The sequence below is a fragment of the Bubalus bubalis genome, chromosome 19 (genome assembly GCF_019923935.1).
Source record: "Bubalus bubalis isolate 160015118507 breed Murrah chromosome 19, NDDB_SH_1, whole genome shotgun sequence".
Taxonomy (NCBI): Eukaryota; Metazoa; Chordata; class Mammalia; order Artiodactyla; family Bovidae; genus Bubalus; species Bubalus bubalis.
Window position 1 is genome coordinate 39097129 of NC_059175.1, and position 23733 is coordinate 39120861.

A 23733-nucleotide genomic window follows, 5' to 3' on the forward strand; every position below is an offset into this window, starting at 1 on the left:
TCAGCTTCAACATCAGTCCCCCCAATGAACACCCAGGGCTGATCTCCTTTAAGATGGACTGGTTGGATCTCCTTGCAGTCCAAGGGACTCTCAAGAGTCTTCTTCAACACCACAGTTCAGAAGCATCAATTCTTCGGTGCTCAGCTTTCTTCACAGTCCAACTCTCACATCCATACATGACCACTGGAAAAACCATAGCCTTGACTATATGGACCTTTGTTGGCAAAGTAATGTCTCTGCTTTTTAATATGCTGTCTAGGTTGGTCATAACTTCCCTTCCAAGGAGCAAGCGTCTTTTAATTTCATGGCTGCAATCACCATCTCCAGTAATTTTGGAGCCCAGAAAAATAAAGTCAGCCACTGTTTCCACTGTTTCCCTACCTATTTGCCATGAAGTGATGGGACCAGATGCCATGATCTTAGTTTTCTGAATGTTGAGCTTTAAGCCAACTTTTTCACTCTCCTCTTTCACTTTCATCAAGAGGCTCTTTAGTTCTTCTTCACTTTCTGCCATAAGGGTGGTGTAATCTGCATATCTGAGGTTATTGATATTTCTCCCAGCAATCTTGATTCCAACTTGTACTTCCTCCAGCCCAGCGTTTCTCATGATGTATTCTGCATATAAGTTAAATAAGCATGGTGACAATATACAGCTTTGACATACTCCTTTTCCTATTTGGAACCAGTCTGTTCCATGTCCAGTTCTAACTGTTGCTTCCTGACTTGTATACAGGCTTCTCAAGAGGCAGGTCAGGTGGTCTGGTATTCCCATCTCTTGAAGAATTTTCCACAGTTTATTGTGATCCACACAGTCAAAGGCTTTGGCATAGTCAATAAAGCAGAAATCAATGTTTTTCTGGAACTCTCTTGCTTTTTCGATGATCCAGAGGATATTGGCAATTTGATCTCTGGTTTCTCTGCCTTTTCTAAAACCAGCTTGATACCTCACGTCCAAGGTAATAGAAATCCAAGTAAGACGGTAGGTGCTGAGAGAGGGCCTCAGAGGGCAGACAGACTGAAACCACAATCACAGACAACTAGCCAATCTGATCACGTGGACCACAGCTTTGTCTAGCTCAGTGAAACTAAGGCATGCCGTGTGAGGCCACCCAAGACGGATGGGTCATGGTGGAGAGGTCTGACAGAATGTGGTCCACTAGAGAAGGGAATGGCAAACCACTTCAGTATTCTTGCCTTGAGAACCCCATGAAGAGCATGAAAAGGCAAAAAGATAGGACATTGAGAGATGAACTCTCCAGGTCAGTAGGTGCCCAATATGCTATTGGAGATCAGTGGAGAAATAACTCCAGAAAGAATGAAGGGATGGAGCCAAAGCAAAAACAACACCCAGTTGTGGATGGGACTGGTGATAGAAGCAAGGTCTGATGCTGTAAAGAGCAATATTTCATAGGAACCTGGAATGTTAGGTCCATAAATCAACGCAAATTGGAAGTGGTTAAACAGGAGATGGCAAGAGTGAACTTTGACATTCTAGGAATCAGCAAACTAAAACAGACTGGAATGGATGAATTTAACTCATATGACCATTATATCTATTACTGCAGGCAGGAATCCCTTAGAAGAAATGGAGTAGCCATCATAGTCAACAAAAGAGTCTGAAATGCAGTACTTGGATGCAATCTCAAAACAGACAGAATGATCTCTGTTCATTTCCAAGGCAAACCATTCAATATAACGGTAATCAAATCTATTGAGGGACTGAATAGAATCAAAAAGGGCAAAGGAAGGGTGACTCCTGCTTTCTTTTCTTGAACTGTGAAATCCATCTACTCCAGCCCGTTGAGCCTTTCATTTCCAAGACTTACATCAGAGGTCCCCACATCCCCCAGTTCTCAGGTCTTTGTCCTCATATTGGGATTTACACCATTAGCTTCCCTGGTTCTCAGGCCTTCAAATTCAGACTAAATTATGCCATCAGCTTTCCCGGCTCATCAGCTTATACATGGCGTATTGTGGTACTTCTCATTCTCCGTAACTACATATGAGCCGATTTCTATAATAAAGCTCCTCTTATATTATCTCTGTCTATATGTACTGCTGGTTATGCTTCTCTGGAGAACCTGACTAATATAGATTTTGGTGCCAGGAGTGGGCTCAATAACATGGACTCCACTCACCAAGGACAACTTGATCATGGCCACTGCTGAGTGCCCAGGATGCCAGGACAGAGTGATATGATGTGCGTACATGGTCAGTCATGTCTGACTCTTTGCAACTCCACGGACTGTAGCAAGCCAGGCTCCTCTGTCCATGAAACTTTCCAGGCAAGAATACTGGAGTGGGCTGTCACTTCCTTCTCCAGGGGATCTTCCTGACCCAGGGATAAAAGCCGCATCTCGTGTGTCTCCTGCACTGGTGGGTGGATTCTTTACCGCTGCACCACTTGGAACCAATGCTGAATTCCCCATATGGCACCATTCCCCAGGTGACCAGTCATTTACTTGGTAGCAGGTTGGTTACTCTGAACTACTTCCATCAGGGAAGGGCCAGTGTTTTGTCCTTACTGGAACAGACACTTACTCTGGATGCAGATTTGCATTTCCTGCATGCAGTGCTTCTGCCAAAACTACCATCTGGGGACTTAGAGAATGCCTTATTCACCATCATGATATTCCACACAATATTGCTTCCTATCAAGGAAATTACTTCACAGCAAAGGGAGTATGGCAATGGACCCAGGCTCGTGGAATTCACCACTTTAGCACAGTTAGTGAAAGTCACTCAGTTGTATCTGATTCTTTGCGACCCCATGGATTATACAGCCCATGGAATTATCCAGGCCAGAATACTGGAGTGGGTAGCCATTCCCTTCTCCAGGGGATCTTCCCAATCCAGGGATCAAACCCAGGTCTCCCACATTGCAGGTGGATTCTTTACCAGCTGAGCTACAAGGGAAGTCTAAGAACACTGGAGTGGGTAGCCTATCCCTTCTCCAGCAGATCTTCCCAACCCAGGAATCTAACCAGTGTCTCCTGCATTGCAGCTGGATTCTTTACCAACTGAGCCATCAGGGAAGCCCTTAGGATGGTTGCCCACCATCCTAAAGCAGCTAGCTTGATAAAATAGTGGGATGTCTTTTGAAGACTCTGTTACAGTGTCAGCTAGGTGGCAATACTTTGCAAGGCTGGGTCAAGCTTCTCCAGAAGGCTGTATATTCTTTGAATCAGCATCCAGTATATGGTGCTGTGTCTCCAATAGTCAGGATTCACAGGTCTAGGAATCAAGGGATGGACACGTGAGTACCATCACTCATCATTATCCCTATGACCCACTAGCAAAAGTTTTGCTTCCTGTTACCATAACTGTATGTTCTGCTGGTCTAAAGATCTTAGTTCTAGAGGGATGAATGCATTCGTTAGGAGATACAATGATTCCACTGAACTGGAAGTTGAGACCGCCTTCTGGTTATTTGGGTTCCTCATGCCTTTGAATCAAAAGACAGGGAAAGGAGTTACTGTGCTGACCGGGGTGATTGCTCCTGATCCTTCAGGGGAAACTGGAGTACTACTCCACAGTGGAGGTCAGGAGAGTCTGGAATACAGCAGGTCCCTTAGGGCTTCTCTTAGTAGTACTGTGCCCTGTGATTAAGATCAATGAAAAACTACAACATCCTAATCCAGGCCAGATTAGTAATGACCCATTCAGGAATGAAGGTTTGGGTCACTTTACTGGATAAAGAATCATTACCAGCTGAGGTGCTTCTTGAAGACAAAAGGGATATAAATTGGGTAGTAGAAAAAGATAGTTATAAATACCAGCCATGACCACACAAACAGTTACAGAAATGAGGACTATAATTGTAATGAGATTTCCTCCTTCTTTTATAAATATATCTGTGTGTGTGTATACACATATTCATATTAAGCAAATGTCTTTGTTTTCTTTACTATTTTATTTTCTTATCATGTAACACAAGATGTATTAGCTTTATATCAGCCTTTAAAGATCATCAAATTTACATTTGATGTTTTCCAGTTATGGGATACCACAAGGCTAGTCAACATCCTGAAGGACTTCACCTCCTCTTCTGGGGAAGGGATTAGTGTCTTTTCAGTTGTAACCAGAAGAGCTGTATCATGTCAGGTAGAATGATGACCTTGTTATTGTCTTCATTTGAAGATTAAGGAGATGTGGATAGATATCAAGTTGATGAGGACTGGATTTATGATGGTGACTTTTATGTCAGCTTGACTGGGCTTAAGGATGCCCAAATAGCTGGCAGAAAATTATTTCTGAGTGTATCTGTGAGGGTGTTTCCAGGAGAGATGAGCATCTGAATCAGTCGACTGAGTAAAGAAGTTCCACTCTCACCAGTATGGGTAGACATAGCCCAGTCCTTGAGGGTCCAGATAGATCAATAACAGACACCCCTCCACACACCAAAAAAAGGCAGCAGAAGGGTGTATTCTCTATTTTGAGCTGAGAAATCCATCTCCTGCCCTTGGACATCACATATTTGTTTTAGATTCTCAGTTTGATAATTCCAGTGGCTCAGATGGTAAAGTCTTCCTACAGTGTGGGAGATCAAGGTTCGATCCTTTGGTCGGGAAGATCCCCTGGAGAAGGAAATGGCACCGACTCCAGTATTCTTGCCTGGAAAATCCCATGGGCAGAGGAGCCTGGCAGTACAGTCCATGGGTTGCAAAGAGTTGGACATGACTGAGCCACTTCATTTTCCATTTCTAATTAATTAAGTAAGATACTGATGCTTGTTCTGTCTCTTTAAATTATGGTCTTTGACTTTTAATATGCCTTGTATTTCTTCTTGATAGTTGGGCATGATGTATTGTATAAAAGGAACTGCTCCAAACAGGACTTTAGTAATGTGGTAGTAAGGCGTTGGGGGAAGGGAAGCATTGTATAATCCTGTGATTTGGTGAGCCCATGCCTCTGGACTGTGAACTCTACAAGTGCTCCTCAGTCCTCCTCTCCCTCAGACGGGACAGCATGGAGGAGGCTAAAGTTGGATATTTCCATCTTCTCAGGTTGGTTAGGCTCCAGGAAAAAAATCCCCAATATTTAGGGTCTACATAAAAGAAAAGTTTCTGTTGAAGGCAGGCCTTGTTAAGCAGAATGCTCTGGTATATTTTTTAAATGGCTACTTTCTCCCCCTCCCTGCTGCAAGCAAAGGGTATTTTTCTCCAATATTCACTTTGAAAACCTGATAAAGTTTCTGGAGATAAAAATATAAAGTGTGGGGGATCCCCTATGATTGAGTAACCTTGGAATTTTTAACTCTCCTAATTTTTAATTTAAAATTCAAAAATTTTGCCCACACTGAGCTTCCAGAAACTCATCAACTACAGTTCAGGTTTTCTTAACCCCAGTACTGGTTCCTGTCAAGATGGTGATCTGTTCTGGTAAACTGTGATTCTCTGTATTCACCTGTTTCTCCAGTTTCAGAGGCATCAGTTGACTTGTGACCCATGACCTCACTTCTCTGACAGATCAAAGAAGAGTTAGTGATTTTTCAGTTTGATCAGCTTCTATATTGTTAGAATGGATTGATGATTTCCAAGTTCCTACACAGTGGACCAAATACTGAAAGTCTTTGCTCAGGTTTCAATGCTTACTTTAATTTTTAGTATGGGTTCCTGGGGGTGACCCCTGTGTCTGCCCAGCTAGTGTTGACCCACTGACTTGGAAAGAGGTTGTGCTCAAATGCCTCCAGATGCTATGTCTTTCATCCTCTGTTGAGCGATCTGTATGTAGATTGGGGAGTGCATTCAAAGCTCTATCACATTTCAAGCCTCCTTTGGTTGCTTTTTGCTGGATCCCCCAGGGTCCCCTGCATGTGTATGTGGTTTCCCAGATGGCCAGAGATGTTGGGAGAGCTTATTTAGCCTTTTTATGGCTCTCTCATTTCAAGGTTCTTTCAGTTAAAGTTGATGACTAGCCTGCTACTGACACCAACCAGTACAGCATATTCAGGCTAACAATTATCAGGCATTCCCCAATTTATTTCCTACTATGCTGGCCACTTTTATCTGATAAATCTGTAGGCTTCTGTCCCATGCTTTAAATGAGTCACTAGCCTCCTCTGCCAGCAAAGGTGCTGGCTTTCTCCGCTAGCCTCATGTTGATAAAATTGTGTTCTTCAAGGCCTGAGCTGGGGCTGTGGATGGGTGGGAGCAGCCCCAGGCAAGATGCCAAAAAGACTCACTCTTTACCTAAAGCTCTAACAGATTTGAGAATGATTTGCAATTTGTTATCTACTTATCTATTTCCAGTGTCCTGAAATGGGTACTTTTTAAATCATTTTATTCAGTTTGTGTGTGTGTGTGTGTATGCTATATATGTTAAGAGGTTATACAGAACTCTTCACAAAGCCAGAGCCAGAAGTCTCTACCTCTGTTTATATTTTGATGCAGTTTTTCTTACTCTGCAGTTCATTTTTCATGTTTATATAAATATAACTATACGGCTTACCTCCTAGCTCAGTCGGTAAATAATCTGCCTGCAATGCAGGAGACCTGGGTTCAGTTCCTGGGTCCAGAAGATCCCCTGGAGAAGGAAATGGCAACCCACTCCCGTATTCTTGCCTGGAAAATCCCATGGACAGAGGAGCCTGGCAGGCTAAAGTCCATGGGGTTGCAAAGAGTCGGACACTACTTAGCAACTAAACCATCACATTTACTTTCTGTGTCCTAAAAGTGCAAGTTATTTTTTCCTTAATGCTTTTGTAATATTTATTTAGTTTATTTTTGACTGTACTGGGCCTTTGTTGCTGTGTGCGGGCTCTTCTCTAGTTGCAGCAAGCAGGGACTATTCTTGAGTTGCGGTGTGTGGGCTTCCCGTCTCAGCGGCTTCTCTCGTTGTGGCAGAGCACGTCATCTAGGTTTGCAGGCTCAGTAGCTGTGGCTCATCAGTTTAGTTGCCTCATGGCATGTGGGATCTTCTCAGAGCAGGGACCAAACCTGTGTTCCCTGCATTGGGAGACGGATTCTTAACCACTGGACCACTAGGGAAGCCCCTTAATGCTGAAAATTAACCTTTTCTTTATTTGTAAAATCTAGCCCTTTTATTTTATTTTGGTCATACTTTGATAATTGCAAGATCTCAGTCCCTTGACCAGGGACTGATTCCAGGCCATGGCAGTGAAAACCTGGGATCCTAACCATTGGTCAACTGTGGCCCTTTTAAATACTACAAAATTCTATATAACTAACATACCAAATTTTCCTTATAATATTTCACAGTTACAAATAATGCCAAAGTGAAATCCTTATACATGTTTCCTTTTCAATTTTATTATATATATCAAATTGGTCCCTTAATTTCAAATCAGATTGATTATATTCTTTGCAGCCCAAGATGGAGAAGCTCTATACAGTCAGCAAAAACAAGACCGGGAGCTGACTGTGGCTCAGATCATGAACTCCTTATTGCCAAATGGGTATGACCTTAATCAAATCCCTTACAATTATATAGTAGAAGTGACAAACAGATTCAAGGGATGAGATCTGATAGACACAGTGTCTGAAGAACTATGGATGGAGGTTCATAACATTGTACAGGAAGCAGTAATCAAAACCATCGCCAAGAAAAAGAAATTCAAAAAGGAAAAACAGTTGTCTCAGGAGACCTTACAAATAGCTGTGAAAAGAACAGAAGCTAAAGGCAAAGGAGAAAAGGAAAGATATACCCATTTGAATGCAGAGTTTCAAAAAAGAGGAAGGAGAGATAAGAAAGCCTTCCTCAGTGATCAATGCTAAGAAATAGAGGGGAAAAAAAGAATGGGAAAGACTACAGATCTCTTCAAGAAAATTAAGAGATACCAAGGGAACACTTCACGCAAAGATAGGCACAATACAGGACAGAAATGGTATGGACCTAACAGAAGCAAAAGATATTAAGAGGTGGCAAGAATACACAGAAGAACTATACAAAAAAGATCTTCATGACCCAGATAATCAGGATGGTGTAATGAATCACCTAGAGCCAGACATTCTGGAATGCAAAGTCTACTGGGCCTTAGGAAGCATTACTATGAACAAAGCTAGTGAAGGTGATAGAATATTTCAAATCCTAAAAGATGATGCTGTGAAAGTGCTGCACTCAATACGCCAACTAATTTGGAAAACTCAGCAGTGGCCACAGGACTGGAAAACGTCAGTTTTCATTCCAATCCCAAAGCCAGGCAATGACAAAGAATGTTCAAACTACCACACAATTGTACTCATCTCACACACTAGTAAAGTAATGCTCAAAGTTCTCCAAGCCAGGCTTCAACAGTACGTGAACCGTGAACTTCCAAATATTCAAGCTGGATTTAGGAAAGGCAGAGGAACCAGAGATCAAATTGCCAACATCCGCTGGATCATCGAAAAAGCAAGAGAGTTCCAGAAAAACATCTACTTCTGCTTTATTGACTATGCCAAAGCCTTTGACTGTGTGGATCACAGCAAACTGTGGAAAATTCTTAAAGAGATGGGAATACCAGACCACCTGACCTGCCTCCTGAGACAAGAAGCAACAGTTAGAACTGGACATGGAACAACAGATGGTTTCAAATAGGGAAAGGAGTACGTCAAGGCTGTATATTGTCACCCTGATTATTTAACTTACCTGAAGATTACATCATGAGAAAAGCTGGACTGGATGAAGCACAAGCTGGAATCAAGATTGCTGGGAGAAATATCAATAACCTCAGATATGCAGATGATACCACACTTAGCAGAAAGCGAAGAACTAAAGAGCCTCTTGATGAAAGTGAAAGAGGAGAGTGAAAAATGTGGCTTAAAGCTCAACATTCAGAAAACTAAGATCATGGCATCTGGCCCCATCACTTCATGGCAAATAGGTGGGGAAATGGTGGAAACAGTGACAGACTTTATTTTGGGGGGCCCCAAAATCATTGCAGATGGTGACTGTAGCCACGAAATTAAAAGACACTTTTTCCTTGGAAGAAAAGTTATGACCAACCTAGATAGCATATTAAAAAGAAGAGACATTATTTTGCCAACAAAGGTCTGTCTAGTCAAAGATAACGGTTTTTCCAGTAGTTATGTATGGATGTGAGAGTTGGACTATAAAGAAAGCTAAGTGCCAAAGAACTGATGCTTTTAAACTGTGGTGTTGGAGAAGACGCTTGAGAGTCCCCTGGACTGCAAGAAGATCCAACCAGTCCATCCTAGGTAAATCAGTCCTGAGTATTCATTGGAAGGACTGATGTTGAAGCTGAAACGCCAATCCTTTGGCCACGTGATGCGAAGAACTGACTCATTTGAAAAGACCCTGATGCTGGGAAGGATTGAAGGCAGAAGGAGAGGGGGATGACAGAGGATGAGATGGCTGGATGGCATCACCAACTCAATGGACATGAGTTTGAGTAAACTCTGGGAGTTTGGTGATGGACAGGGAGGCCTGGCATGCTTCAGTCCATGCAGTAGCAAAGAGTCAGACAGGACTGAGCTTCAGACAGGACTGAGCTACTGAACTGAATTTAATAACAATGTTTCCCTGGTGGCTCAGCAGTAAAGAATCTGCCTGCAGTGCAGGAGACACAAGAGACACAAGACCTATCCTGAGTCAGGAAGATCCCCTGGAGAAGGAAATGGCAACTCATTCCAGTATTCTTGCCTGGGAAATCACATGGACAGAGGAGTCTGGTGGGCCACAGTCCATGGGGTCACAAGAATCAGACTTGACTTAGCGACTAAACCACCAACACAATTTCATATCAATTACACTATCACTCCCACCAGCTATGACTGAGCAGACCTGTTTACCTATCTGGCAAATGACAGATAATTTTAAATTTTTGAAACTTTCACACAGTATGGTTGATAAGTTGATTGCCTTACAGTTTAATATATATACATATATATATATGTATGTATATATATATATCTAAGATGTATAATATCCTGCCTAACTGTCCTTCAAGGAGTTTGTAATCAAATTGCTCTCTTCAATGCTAAAAGGTTATCTTTTTAAAGATGCTGACAATTTGATAGAAGAAAATTGGTATCTTTGCTGTTTTATACTATTTATTGGTTATTGTAAAGTAAATACAAATTTTAGTTCTTATATTTAGGACAGTGATTCATTTTGAGTTAATGCTTATGTACAATATGAAAAGTGTTTGACGTTTTGGGGGACAGTTGGATACCAATTGTTCCAATACCATCTGTTGAAGAGACTATCACTTGCACACTGAATTACTTCTGTACCTTTGTCAAAAATTAATTGGCCATTAATTAATTAAGTCTATTTCTGGGCTTTCCTTATGTTCCAATGATTCTGATTTCTGTCTGTCCCTTTACCAATACCACTCTATTGATAGAGTAAATCTTAAAATCAAGCAGTACGATTCTTCTAACTGTACTATTTTTAAAAATTGTTTTAGCTTCTTAGTTTCTTTGCTTTTCAATATAAATTTTGCAGTCAGCTTATCTATATTTACAAAAGTTCCTGGGAATTCCCTAGTTGCCCAGTGGTTAGAACTCAGTGCTTTCACTGCTGAGGGCCCAGGTTCAATCCCCAGTAGGGGAATTAGATCTCACAAGCTGTTGAGCCCAGCCAAAAGAAAAAAAATCTACTGGAATTTTGCTTGTAATTGAGTTAAATTCATAAACTGATTTGGGAAAACTTGACAGGCTTCCCTGATAGCTCAGTTAGTAAAGAATTTGCCTGCAATGCAGGAGACCCCAGTTCAATTCCTGGTTCAGGAAGATCTGCTAGAGAAGGGATAGGTTACCCACTCCAGTATTCTTGGGCTTCCCTTGTAGCTTAGCCGGTAAAGAATCCGCCTGCAATGAGGGAGACCTGGGTTTGATCCCTGGGTTGGGAAGATCCCCTGGAGAAGGAAAAGGCACCCACTCCAGTATTCTGGCCTGGAGAATTCCATGGACTGTATAGTCCACGGGGTTGCAAAGAGTCGGACGTGACTGAGCAACTTTCACTTTGACGTCTTTACTACTGTGAGTCTTCCAATCCAAGAACACAATGTGTCTCCATTTATTTAGGCCATCTGTCTTTGATCAGGATTTTGTAGTTTGCAGCACACAGATCCTGTGTATATTTTGCTAGATTTATACCTAAGTGTTTCACTTAGGAAGTGGGGTTCTTGTAAATGATATTTTTAAAAATTTTGGTTTCCAGTTGTACATTGCTAATATAGAAATATATTAGCGTTGATAATATATTAGTGTTGATCTTATATCCTATGACCATGCTAAGCTTAAACTCACCTGCTGGTTCTAGATTTGTAAATTCCTTGGAATTGTAAATGCCTTGGTCAGTCATGCTGTCGATTGAATAGAGACCATTTTATTTCTTCTAAGTTGTCTGTCTTTTTCTTGCCTATTACACTGGCTAACACTTCCAGTACTATGTTGAATAAGAGTAGTGAGTGAACATCTTGCCCTTGTTCATGATCTTAGACAAAAGCATACAGTCTTACCAATGAACGTGATGTTGGCTGTAGGCCTTTTGTGCAGGCCTTTGATCAGACTGAGGAAGTTCCCTTTCTATCATGAAAGGATAGTGAATTTTGTCACATGCTTTTTCTGCATCAATTGATAAGATTATGTGCTTCTTGTCTTTGGATTGTTGATACGGGGAGTCAGTTCAGTTCAGTTGTGTCCTACTCTTTGCAACCCCATGGACTGCAGCACTCCAGGCTTCCCTGTCCACCACCAACTCCCGGAGCTTGCTCAAAATTGAGTTGGTGATGCCATCCAACCATCTTGTCCTCTGTTGTCCCCTTCTCCTCCTGCCTTCAATCTTTCCCAGCATCAGGGTCTTTCCCAATGAATCAATTCTCCACATCAGGTGGCCAAAGTATTGGAGCTTCAGCTTCAGCATCAGTTCTTCCAATGAATATTCAGGACTGATTTCTTTTAGGATTTAGTTGATATGGTAGAATACATTGATTCAGGTTTGAATACTGAACCAGCCTCACATTCTCAAAGGAAAAAAACCTCACTTGATCATTGTGTATTATTCTTTTTTATATATTGCTAAACATTTTGTTGTTGTTGTTTACATCTATGTGCATGAGAGGTATTGGTCTATTATTATTTTTGTTATTTTGGTTTTGTTTTTTCTTGTAATGTCTTTGTCTGATTTTGGTATCAAGGAGATGCTGGCCTCACAAAATGAGATGGGCAGTATTCCTTCTTCCTTAACTTTCTGGAGAAGATTATATAGGATGGGTGCTATTTCTTCTTCAGATGTTAAGTAGAATTAACCAGTGAAATCATCTGTGCTTGGAGCTTTCTTTCTTAGAAAGTTAACTACAAACTCTTAAAAAAAAAAAAAAAAAAAAAACTAGGGCCTATTTGGATTATCTATTCATCTTGGTTGAGTTTTTTACTTTACTTACGGTTTTTCATGACAGGCACAAGTCTTAGATCTTTTTTATAATTAAACTTACTGGTCTCTTCTTTTCAGGTATATCTTTGCATGCTCAGAGAATTCTTCTTTTCTCCAATTTTTAATTTTAGTACATTTTATTCTAGTACTGAACTTTCTTCTGGCTAATTTATATTTTTCAGTTCTGATATAAAAAATATTAATCCATCTGGAATTTAGAGGATGCTAGGAGTTGAAGACTTTCTTGAGTTAAAAATTAGTATGTAAGGAAAGAATAAGACGGTTTTGGAATCTCCCAACTCTATAATCGTAGACTTTTTCTCATTAAAAACAAATTTTACATATTCACAAACAGATTAAATTTCTTAATAACCATGAAGACTGTTTTAAAAAAGCAAATATATACATGCAGCACAAATACTGTGAGTATACACAAGGATATTTTTAAAAGGAGCAAGATAATTAGCTAGAAAACACAGAATAAGAATCTTCAATGAACATTCATGCTAAAGAAACCATGTTCAAAATATCCAAATAACTTCTGAAAACTAAAAAAAAAGTTTATATAATAACATAGGGAAATACAAGAATAGAAAATAATATCATCCCCCCTCATCAGACACACATACACACACACACACACTCTTCCTTTCTCTCTCATATATATAACTGGCAAATAATGTCCACCAAAATGGATTATTTTATAAGTACAGAAAAGATTATTTTTAAAAAATATATTATTTTTAAAAGCACAGCATTTAAAAAATATTTTAATTATATTTTTTATAAATCTCAAATTCCTCCTGATAAACCACTGAATCCATTAGTGTCCACTAATTGGATCAAGCCAGGTGAGCATGGGACTGTCCTTCCTTACCAGTTCCTCCAAGTCTCTCTCAAAGCTACCCACAATGAAAAGGACGGCACTGCCTGAGAAGGACTACTGCTGAAGGATGGGTTCATGACTCAGCTTTCCTCTAGAACCCCCAGTACCTCACTTCTGAATAGAAGTCGAGAAAATTGTAGCTGCTACAAACATTCTAAGAGTCAAGGAGGTTGAGAGTGGAGGAGGATGAGGAGAGGTGCCAATGTTTCTCTTTTATCACTGGATTTCCTAATTAACTGATAGATCTCAGGCCATGTTCATTGCATGTAGGATTCTCTACTGTTTATGCAGGTAAATTCTGGTGAGATTCTAAGGGAATAAAGGAAATAGAAATCAGATGATCTTACTGGTTTTGATGTTCCAGCTAATTTGGGGAGATATTATTGTGTCTAAATCCATGTGTAAATGACTCTACAAAATGGTATCTAGTCTTATCTTTCTATCACAGACATGAAAAGCTACTTGTCATCTGTCCATATTGATAGATACCCCTATTCCATTTGGCAGTGCGCATCCCTCCTATGAGAGGGAAATGATAATATCTGCAAAATCACCTCTTATACCTACCCTTGTGTCGGACCTCTCCAGACATGGCATAAGCCTTGGCTAGTAATGCGCTCGCCTCTGCAGCTTGGGGGCTGACTTCAGTGTACAAAGAGACACAGATAGAATGGGCCTAGAATACAGAAAATCGTGAGAAGGATAAGTACCCAAATGGCAGTGTTTCACTGTGGATTTTATAGTAGCTCCCATAGAAGTGCTGGTTGATTGACAGCTGATGTTTATTTAATCATGGAGTTACCTACCTGAGAGAGGAGTTTGAGCCCCAGATCTGCTACTTCCTCTCTGTGATTCTTGAGCAAGTAATTTTACCTTCATATGTAGAAAGAATATATACTTTCCATTGATTAGGGTTTGAAAGTGAAAGTCGCTCAGCTGTGTCTGACTCTTTTCAACCCCATGGACTAACAGTCCATGGAATTCTCCAGCCCAGAATACTGGAGTGGGTAGCCTTTCCCTTTTCCAGGGGATCTTCCTAACCCTGGGATTGAACCCAGGTCTCCAGAATTGCAGGTGGATTCTTTACCAGCTGAGTCACAAGGGAAGCCCTGATTAGGGTTTGGGAAAGGTTAAATGAGATGATGCGTGCAAAGCACTGGGCACAGCACCCTTCACATGGCAGGTTCTCAAAAAATTATTACTTTTTATTATGTTTCAACACAAAAGCAAAATTATAGCTTTAGCTCAACCTCTCAAAGGTTCAGTATCAAAAAAAAAAAGTCTAGTAAAGCGTGAATCCTAGAGCCCAGCTGTCTGGGTTCCCATCTTAGCTCAGCCAATTAGTATAACATAAGGCAAGTCACTGTAATTTCTTTGAATATAAAACAGGGGTGAAAAAAATTGTATTTGTCACAAACAGTTGTAAAGATTAAATGAATATGTATATAGTGTTTAGGTATCACTAAACACTATAAGCATTAGACAAATAATAGCTTTTATTATCTGAACTAAAATGGAAGGAGTAACACTTTGGAAAAAGAAAGAAAACAGGAAGTATCCAGTACTACCCACCAGCAAGAAAAGAGCCACCTGTACTTCATACTTCATAGGCCAAACACCATGAGGTATTTCAAGGAGCTCCAGACAGCACTCAAGACAACACTTTAGAGCTAAGACCCAGTGCAGAGTTGTTATGAGTAGGGGCTGTGGGGTCAAATCTTCTGAGTTCAAATCCTTGCTCACCCACCTCCCCCGCAACCTGTTAGCTATACAATTTCCAGTGAATTAGCTATAGTTCTTTGTGCTTCAGTTTCCTAATGCTTAAAGTAAGATTAAAAAAATAAATAATGGTGCTTACTTCATATGCTTATTTCATGAAATAAATGAACTAATATAGCCTCATATGCACATGGTAAAAGCATTCCATACATTTGAACTATTATTTTTGTTGTGGTTGGGAAACCCTGATTATGTAATGTTTTATTCATTCTAAACTGGACTGCTGCTTTAAGGGAGTCTCAGACACACCGGCCAGGTTTTCTCCGTAAGTAGTGGACTCCCTGTCTTCCGGGCAGCACTCCTAAACATCTCTCCATTGTGATGTCAATAACCGGGCTTTCCGGATTGCAGGCAAATGCCTTTTCTTCAGCAGCAGACTGCTGTCACATGCACTGTTCGAGGGCAGTGCACTTTTTTTTTTGCAAAATAGGAAATCCAGTACTATGATCTGATCTCAGTCATGGGAGATACCTGAAGCCATGGGCACGGTTCTCCGTTGAGGAGAGAAAAGGTGAATTTAACCAGCAGTTTCAAGGAAAGTTTTAAGTAGCTGATACATAAAGTGCCCTACACTGTTTAAATTATGATAGACTCAACATTCCTTTGTATGTCTCGTTTCATTTTCCCCTCGGCATCTGTCAAATTAGTTACCTCCAAGCAAAACACCATCTTGGTGGTTTAACCTTAGATTGGAAATTCAACCAGCTAGACTAGTTTACAGGACAAATTAGAGCATTACACCAAAATATTATAAAATTTCATTTTAGAAGCCCTTTGCATTTGTTAAAGATGTGAACTCAGTTGCCCCTCTGGCTTTTTCCCTCAGCTCCCTCTTCCTGGCACAGACAGAGGTGAGGGAAGCCAGGAGGGGAAATGCTGTGTTAAATCAGGTCACACAGCAGACAGGCCCGCCATGAGCCTGTGTTCCCTGTCCAGAGTTTGAGGAAGGTCTCTTGTGTGGATCTGGAGGAAAATAGATCCCATCCCGTTCTTTCCTTCTGGGAACCAGGCCTGCGGCCAAACAAAGCCTCCTGGCCTGGACTTCAGCCAACCTACCTACCTGGTGCAAGTACTGGATGGCTTGCTCGTGGTTCCTCCTCAGCTGCTCGATCTGAGCAATTTCCTGGTAAAGACTGACCAGATCTGACGTATCGTCACCCTTATTGGCAATAACATTGTCAACTGCCTTTTCAAAGTATACCAGCGCAAGGTTTAACCTGCAGTTGGCCAAGGAGGCTCTGGAAGAAAAGGGACAAGGGTGGAAAGTCAGAGCGAGGTGACTTGCTCTGCAGACACAGAAGGAACTTTCTAAGAACCAAACAATTTGGCCTTCACAGGCTGATCATCTGTGTGGGTGGCTCAAAGTCCAGCCTTGCCGTAAACACACTCCTATTAACCAGTATTTTACCCACCAGATTTCACTTACTACCATTTTATCAAACCCATTAATATATCACGATAGGCTAATTTTATAAAAAAGCATATGGAAAAAATGGCGTCAGGCAGTTCATAAGATGGGATAATTTACCCCATAACAAAGACTTGTTAAAATCAAAATAAAATTTTATTACCTCTGATTCCTTCTCTTTTAGGCTAAAGCAGGGGTTTTCCTTTGTTTTGTTTGATCTAGTTTAGTTTATTCTTCCTCAGTTAAAAATAAGGCAGTATAGAGAAAACAATGTAAGTATTTCCCCACCAAAAGGGGGACGATTAAATAACTCATGGCACATCACACAATAAAATACTTCAGACATGAAAAATTTTAAATGTGCTAAGTTCAAAAAACAGAAAACTGTACTTAAAATATGATCCTGACGTGTATACATGTAAAGCACTTAGAACAGTGTCGAGAAAGTAGTTATACTTTTGTAAACATTCCAACACTTAGAACACTGCGTGTACAAAACAGGTCAACTGTGTGGAATGGATGAATTAAATACACACTCAAAGTTATTCTGAAAGAGGAACAAGGCTATCTTTCACATAAGCACAAAAATCTAAGTCACTGCCCCGTGTGTCAGCAGGAGACAGTCACTGGACTCTAACTTAAGCCTGAAGACTTAAGAATTGTTTCTGATTCAACTCTGGACATTCCAACATCTCCCCACCATTTCCCATTTGACTACTAGATTCATAGCTGTTTAGAGGAGGCAAGTATGACTCATGTATTTCATTTACTTACCATTCCATCGTCTACCCTACCATGCCAAGTGCTTACAGTTCTGGAAACAGACTGTTTTCAAGGATGTGAAGATATTTGAAAAATCTAGGGAACAGTAAACCTTTTATTATTCTTTTTTTTCCTCTGAAACTCTGATAGGCCCATTCTCATATCTAAATATTCTGATTCTCAGAGGATCCCTAACTGTAAAACAGCTAAGTCTCATTCTGGCTTGAACAAATTCCATGAACTTTGTTTCCATATGGAATACAACTTCCCTTAAAAATGCATGTGCTATGAATAACTCAAAGACCTCCAATATATTGTTCTCATTAAGTGTTTCTTCTTTATCATTTAAGTTGTCATATTTAATGACAAAGTGAAAGTTAAAGTTGCTCAGTCATTTCCGACTGTTTGTGACCCCATGAACTATACAGTCCATGGAATTCTCCAGGCCAGAAAACTGGAGTGAGTAGCCTTTCCCGTCTCCAGGGGATCTTCCCAACCCAGGGATTGAACCCAGGTCTCCTGCATTGCAGGCAGATTCTTTACCAGCTGAGCCACAAGGGAAGCCCCAAAATACTGGAGTGGGTAGCCTATCCCTTCTCCAGGGGATCTTCCCAACCCAGGAATCGAACCAGGGTCTCCTGCATTGCAGATGGATTCTTTACCAACTGAACTATGAGGGAAGACCACTTAATGACAAAAGTAGGTGGCAATTCAGAAAAAAGAAAAAAATAAAGTAATTTTAGAGTAAGTAGGAGAGGCAGCACAAGGAAGGGCTAAGAGTCTGTAAGTTCAGACCAAGTTCCAATCCAATACTTAAAGCTTATCTCCTTGGATGGTTTCTTTATCCTCAGCTCAGTCTCTTTGCCCTCTTTCTAATGAGATAAGTAATTACACCAGCTATCTCAGGGGTGGCTATGAGGATTTAATGGGAAGGAGCACAGAAAACTTAGAACATGGTGTATGCATTTGGTAAACATGAGCCTCTTTTACTATTATTTGAATCTCTGGTTCTTTTGCTCTAAATAATTTTCTCCCCTTATATACCGAGTACAGGACAATCATGTAATTCCGGGCTTTAGTCATAAAAATGAATATCCATTGGAAGGACTGATGTTGAAGCTAAAGTTCCATTACTTTGGCTGCCTGATGTGAAGATTTGACTTCATTGGAAAAGACCCTGATGCTGGGAAAGACTGAAGGCAGGAGGAGAAGGGGGTGACAGAGGACGAGACGGTTGGATGGCATCCCCGATTTGATGGACATGAATTTGAGCAAACTCCAGGAGATAGTGAAGGACAGAGGAGCCTGGTGCTTTGCAGTCCATGGGTTGCAGAGTCGGACAAGGCTTAGTGACTGCACAAAAACAAAGTCATAAAAATCCAGGCTTCTCTAAGCCCAGATCTCACCTGCCCAAAGCGATTGTTAGATCTTTCTCTGACACCTGTAATCCACAAGTGCCTCCCTTATATGATTCTCTCAGCTCCTTCATGTTTCTCTCTGACTTCTGCAGGTTGAAATACGCCTCTCTGCCAGTGAAACAGTCAAGGAGAGTGCCAGGTACACAAACACCCCCACTGACCAGGGCAGAGTTGGTAAGCAAACAAAAGGGGCCCTTGGGAAAATGTTAACAGTATCTGGGAACACACACTTCCCTCTATTTTTCATCTGAACGTGTTGTCGAGAAGGGAGGATTCTTCAGAAAAGGAACGGGGCCCTGGGTGTCTTGTGGTGTTGCAGGAGTCCAGGGCTAGGATGGGTGGCAAGCACTGGGAGTGAACGGAAACCGTGAATTACACGGGACTTCCTTGGAGGCATCTACTGTGTGACAACAATTATTCATTTTTTCCCAAGTTGGTTTCTGTGAATGGCAAAAGAGAGGAACCAATTTTGCTGAAAGGGACTTTCTGGGTCATTTAGAAAGTCCAAGCAGAGCAGCTTTTTGGCGAGAGGCAAACAGCAGGAAAGAAAATCCCCTTAATTCCCAATATCCTTCCATTTCCCGCATTCTCAATAGCCCTCTGGTGAATGGCATAAGAGAGGAAGGAAATGTATCAGATTTTGCAAGCTGAGTATATCAGGACCAAAAATGTAGAGGGGGGGATGTGTAGAGAGGAGCTCAAAGAGGGTTTATGATTATTCATGAACATGAAAGACCCCTTAGTTTTCAAAAGCAGAGATAGTACCCACAGGCTGTCAAAATCACAAGGTTTTGGAGGAGAGGCATTTTTAACTGTTCTCCCTTGAAATACGGAAAACTATTTCTTTGGTCTATTTTGCTTGGCCTTCGGCTTCATGGGCAGTGTTCTCAACAGCATTTTAGAAAGACTAAAACCATCAAGTGTACATTAAATCAGAGGTTTTTGGCTGTGTGTTACAAGTAACCTGGGGCTTTTAAAAAATCTCAGGGAACAGATGCACCCGGGGCCTACTAAATCAAACTCTCAGGGGTGGGACCCAAATAGCAATCATTCTTAAAGCTCCCCAGGGGATGAGGATGTGTAGCCTACTCTGACAGTGTTTCAAATTACCATCCATCCTCTGTCTTCCTACATGGCCACTGCCATTATCACCCACCTCCTTACTGCTAACATTGCCTGTCTTGAGAGCTCAACGAAGCGCAAGACAGGCTCCCAAAACTTTCAGGTGCCCAGGAGGTGTGTCCCCAGTGAGAACCCTCCTGGCTCAACTCAGAGCTCATGTGACTAGACACAGGAGGAACATTTGTACTTTCTAAGACGGACTTTCCTAGTGGAGGCTCATGGAGAGCTCGGACATCAGAATAGAGCTACGAGGCCTCGGTTCCACCTCCCACCCTATGTGAGATGACTCATCTGGCGTGGATGGACCCCGGCCCTGATCCCCAGATCCCGCTGGGAAGGAAAGGATATTGGTTCTGCAGGAGGCAGACCACTCCCAGAGTGTAGTAGAGCATGACCAGAGTCTCCAGAATTTGCTTTTCCTCCTTGTCTGAGGTTGTGGTTCCCTTCCAGGTCAGCAGGACATTCTTGGCGGACTCGGCATGTTTCTTGGCCTGAGCTGGAAGGCCTGGGGGAGTTGGAGGGTGAAGGGCAAGAAGGAAAACATAAAGAAGGCACATTTCAGTCAAAGGCATTCCTGGGAGGGGCTAAGGTGGGCAGTATGGTTGTCAGTACGGTCTTTAGTACTGGTTCCCCAAACTGCAGTGCATTAGAATCATCTGGAATGCTTGTAAAGAAGAAGGTTCCTGGCCACCCCCTCCCTAGACCTGTTGAGTTGGGATCTCTAGAGGAAGGGGATCCAGGACTCTATATTTGAAATTACCTGCACAAGTGTTTCTTATGCAGCCATCCTGGCATTCATCAACAGACTCTATCTGGACATCACTGATGGAGTGATGGAGACAGTAAAGGAAGTTGAGGATCCCAGTCTCAATCTCTTGCTAATGCCATGTGACCTTTTCAACCCACAGAGCTTCTCCGTTCCCCCACATGTGAAATGACAACAAAATTACAGCAGCTGCCCTTTTACCAACACATGGAGACAGTCCAGAAATGAACTGGGTTAATGCCACAGAATGCATGCTTTGAGCTTGCTGGAAAAGGGATTCTATAAAGACAGGGGCTTATGAATACAATTACTTCCATCTGGGGATTTCTTTTCAGTCCAAGATTAAGTTGTTGATACTAGTTGGTCACACACACACACACACAGAGGATCTAATTTCTAATGCAGTGAGGCCCCTCTCTAGATAAAGAAGACAAAAGGGATGCCAACGCCCCATAAGACAGAACATGCGGCGTGTTTCCCCTTGTTTTCTAACTAAAGGCTGGTGTTCCTGAGCCACTTATTTGAACTGGAATTAGTCCAGTTAACAAAGGGAGATTTGGGAGTGTTCAGGTTACAGAACTATTTCCTCATCTTCCACACCAGCTCATGTCCAGTGATCTCTGATGGATAAGGGGAACCCTGGAGAAAAGAGAAAGGCCAGCAGAGAACACAGAAAGCTTTTCCTTTGCCCTCCTGAGGACCACCCATGGCTGGCACAGCTTTCCTCCCTGCAGACCCGAGGTCTGGGAAACATATTCACCCTGCCACAGAAGGAGGCCCGCTGTGCTTTTGACTTGCCCCTCCCACCCCAGCCCCCAGTTTGCTCTCTCTCTGGCTCATGGGGGGCTTCCCTGATAGCTCAGCTGGTAAAGAATCTGCCTGCAATGTAGGAGACCCCAGTTCGATTCCTGGGTCGGGAAGATCCCCTGGAGAAGGGATAGGCTACCCACTCCAGTATTCTTAGGATTCCCTGGTGACTCAGATGGTAAAGAATCCACCTGTAATGCAGGAGACCTGAGTTCTATCCCTGGGTCGGGAAGATTCCCCTGGAGGAGGACATGGCAACGCACTCCAGTACTTGGAGAATCTTCCTTGGAGAATATCCTTGGACAGAGGAGCCTGGCGGGCTACACTCCATGGTGTTGCAAAGAGTCGGACATGACTAGTGACTAAGCACAGCACACAGCACTGGCCTTTGCAGCTGCTTTCACGGCACAGTGTAGTCAGTGGCATTAGAGATGATTAAAAGGACTTGCTTTTAAAGCCTAAAGCCCTCATATGTTCAAATGTGCAGGTCCTTCTTAATGAATTGCAACAATGAGAACACAGTTTCTCTGAAAGACCTAAAAGTGACCCAGAAGCCAAGAAGTCTTTGTTAGAATACTCCGAAATGCCCTTTCTGTAGGTCTCAACAGAAGAGAAAAACAGACTCTGTCGCCAAAGAAAGGGCTACATCTCAAGTTACCAGATGACAGGGGTCCTCAAATTGCATGGAAAGTGCATGTTACAGTGCAGAGTCCTGGGCCTCCAGTAGTTATGGTTCACAAGTTCTAAGGGGAGAACCAAGGGTTCAGATTTATAACAGCTGTCTTAGGTGATACTGATATAGGCTGTCTGAGGACCACACTTAGAGCAACGGTGAGTTAGTAAAGTCTTTATGCAGGAAGTGGGACTCTTCTCCTGCCTAAAGAGTAGGTAGGTTCTGACTGATGGAGAAGAATGGGAAAGGGTTTCCACTAGGAGGAAACAGCCTGAGGCCGTGAAGACAGAACGTGTGTGTGTGTGCACACGTGCGCACACACACACATGTGCTGGAATATTAGGGAAGGCTGTGAGAAGACCAGTCTGACTAACTGCTAAGTCACTTCAGTCAAGTCCGACTCTCTGTGACCCCATAAACTGGGTTCCTTCTCCAATGCATGAAAGTGAAAGGTGGAAGTGAAGTCACTCAGTCGTGACCCATGGACTGCAGCCCACCAGGCTCCTCCGTCCATGGGATTTTCCAGGCAAGAGTACTGGAGTGGGGTGTCATTGCCTTCTCCAAGTCTGACTAAAGGGAGGTTTAAATTAAAAGACAAGAAAAAAAATAAATTGAAAGACAAGGAAGATACGAATCGGATGGGGAAAATGGAGTCTTAGATGCCAAGACGAAGAGGCTGGACTTGATCTGCAGGGTGACAGGGAGTCTTTACAGGTCCTGAGAAGGTAGCAGCAACAGAAAACTCTGCCAGGGAATCAGACCAAGACAACGGACTAGGAAACTGAGAGTCTTTTTATCAGATAGGTTACTTTCCATGACCAGCTGGGCCCTTGGGATTGTGTCAATAAGGAGAGCAGGAACCACATTTAGATGCTTCCCTGGGTGTAGAGGAAGGAGAAAAGTGAAACTGGATGAGCCACTGAAAACCACTCCTGGATCAGCACAACACTGCTCCTGGGCTCCTAAATGAGAAACAGATCCTAAAGTCGTTCTGAGGCTTTGCAAGTCTCCCTCTCAGCCCCACACCCCAGCCCTGGGGGCCCAGCGCTACTTGTGAAATCCCCAAGAGGAACACTTCCTCTATACGCATCAGCTAGTTAATTATATAGTTTCTTGTCTCCCCCTTCATTGCTTTGTGTTCCTTCTGATGAAAAAGCAGAGCTCGTGACCAGTGGGCCTTAAGTAAATGAACTAAACAGCTCATTAAACTTCAAAGTTCAGCCCTAAAGAAAAAATGACTCCTTTACCCTTCCCAGAATGCACTTTGGTCTCCAAAGTGGGATGTGTATACCCTTCTGGGTATGAAAGATGCCATTAGGGTGTGTGGGAGGGGATAAAAACTTCTTTTTTTAAAAAAAAGTATTTATTGTTTTTCATTTTAATGAATATTTATAATAGTACATAATATTTGATGCCATTGTACATAGTTTATAATAAATACATATTTATGGAGAGCACACAAAACTTTTTTAGTGCTAAGGAAGCTAACTCTCAGGAGTTTAGAGACCACAGCTTCAGACAAATGTTTTCTAAAGTTTCCAAGTATGAGAAAAGTCCTTTTTTTGTTTAAAAATAAAAATCTCACTCTCGGACTTCCCTGGTGGTCTAGCAGTTAAGAATCCACTTTGCAATGCAGGGGATATAGGTTCAATCCCTGGTCAGGAAACTAAGATCCCACATGCTGTGGATCAACTAAGACCACACAATGCAACTACTGGAGCCCAGCGCCATGACTAGAGAATGCTTGAACAACAGTGAAAGATCCTGCAT

General features: G+C 42.0%; 1 protein-coding gene across 3 annotated transcripts in view; it reads right to left on the minus strand.

The window, feature by feature from the left end:
- The window catches only part of TTC23L (tetratricopeptide repeat domain 23 like), a 66820-nt gene that overhangs the window by 24937 nt on the left and 18150 nt on the right, over nucleotides 1-23733 (minus strand). For all 3 annotated transcript variants that reach the window (XM_006071893.4, XM_006071895.4, XM_025270639.3), the window contains exons 5-8: nucleotides 20066-20222; nucleotides 18584-18709; nucleotides 16068-16245; nucleotides 13796-13904 (exon numbers count right to left, since the gene is read on the minus strand). In XM_006071893.4, the coding sequence (XP_006071955.2) occupies nucleotides 13796-13904; nucleotides 16068-16245; nucleotides 18584-18709; nucleotides 20066-20222 (570 nt within the window). The remainder of the gene's footprint in view (nucleotides 1-13795; nucleotides 13905-16067; nucleotides 16246-18583; nucleotides 18710-20065; nucleotides 20223-23733) is intronic.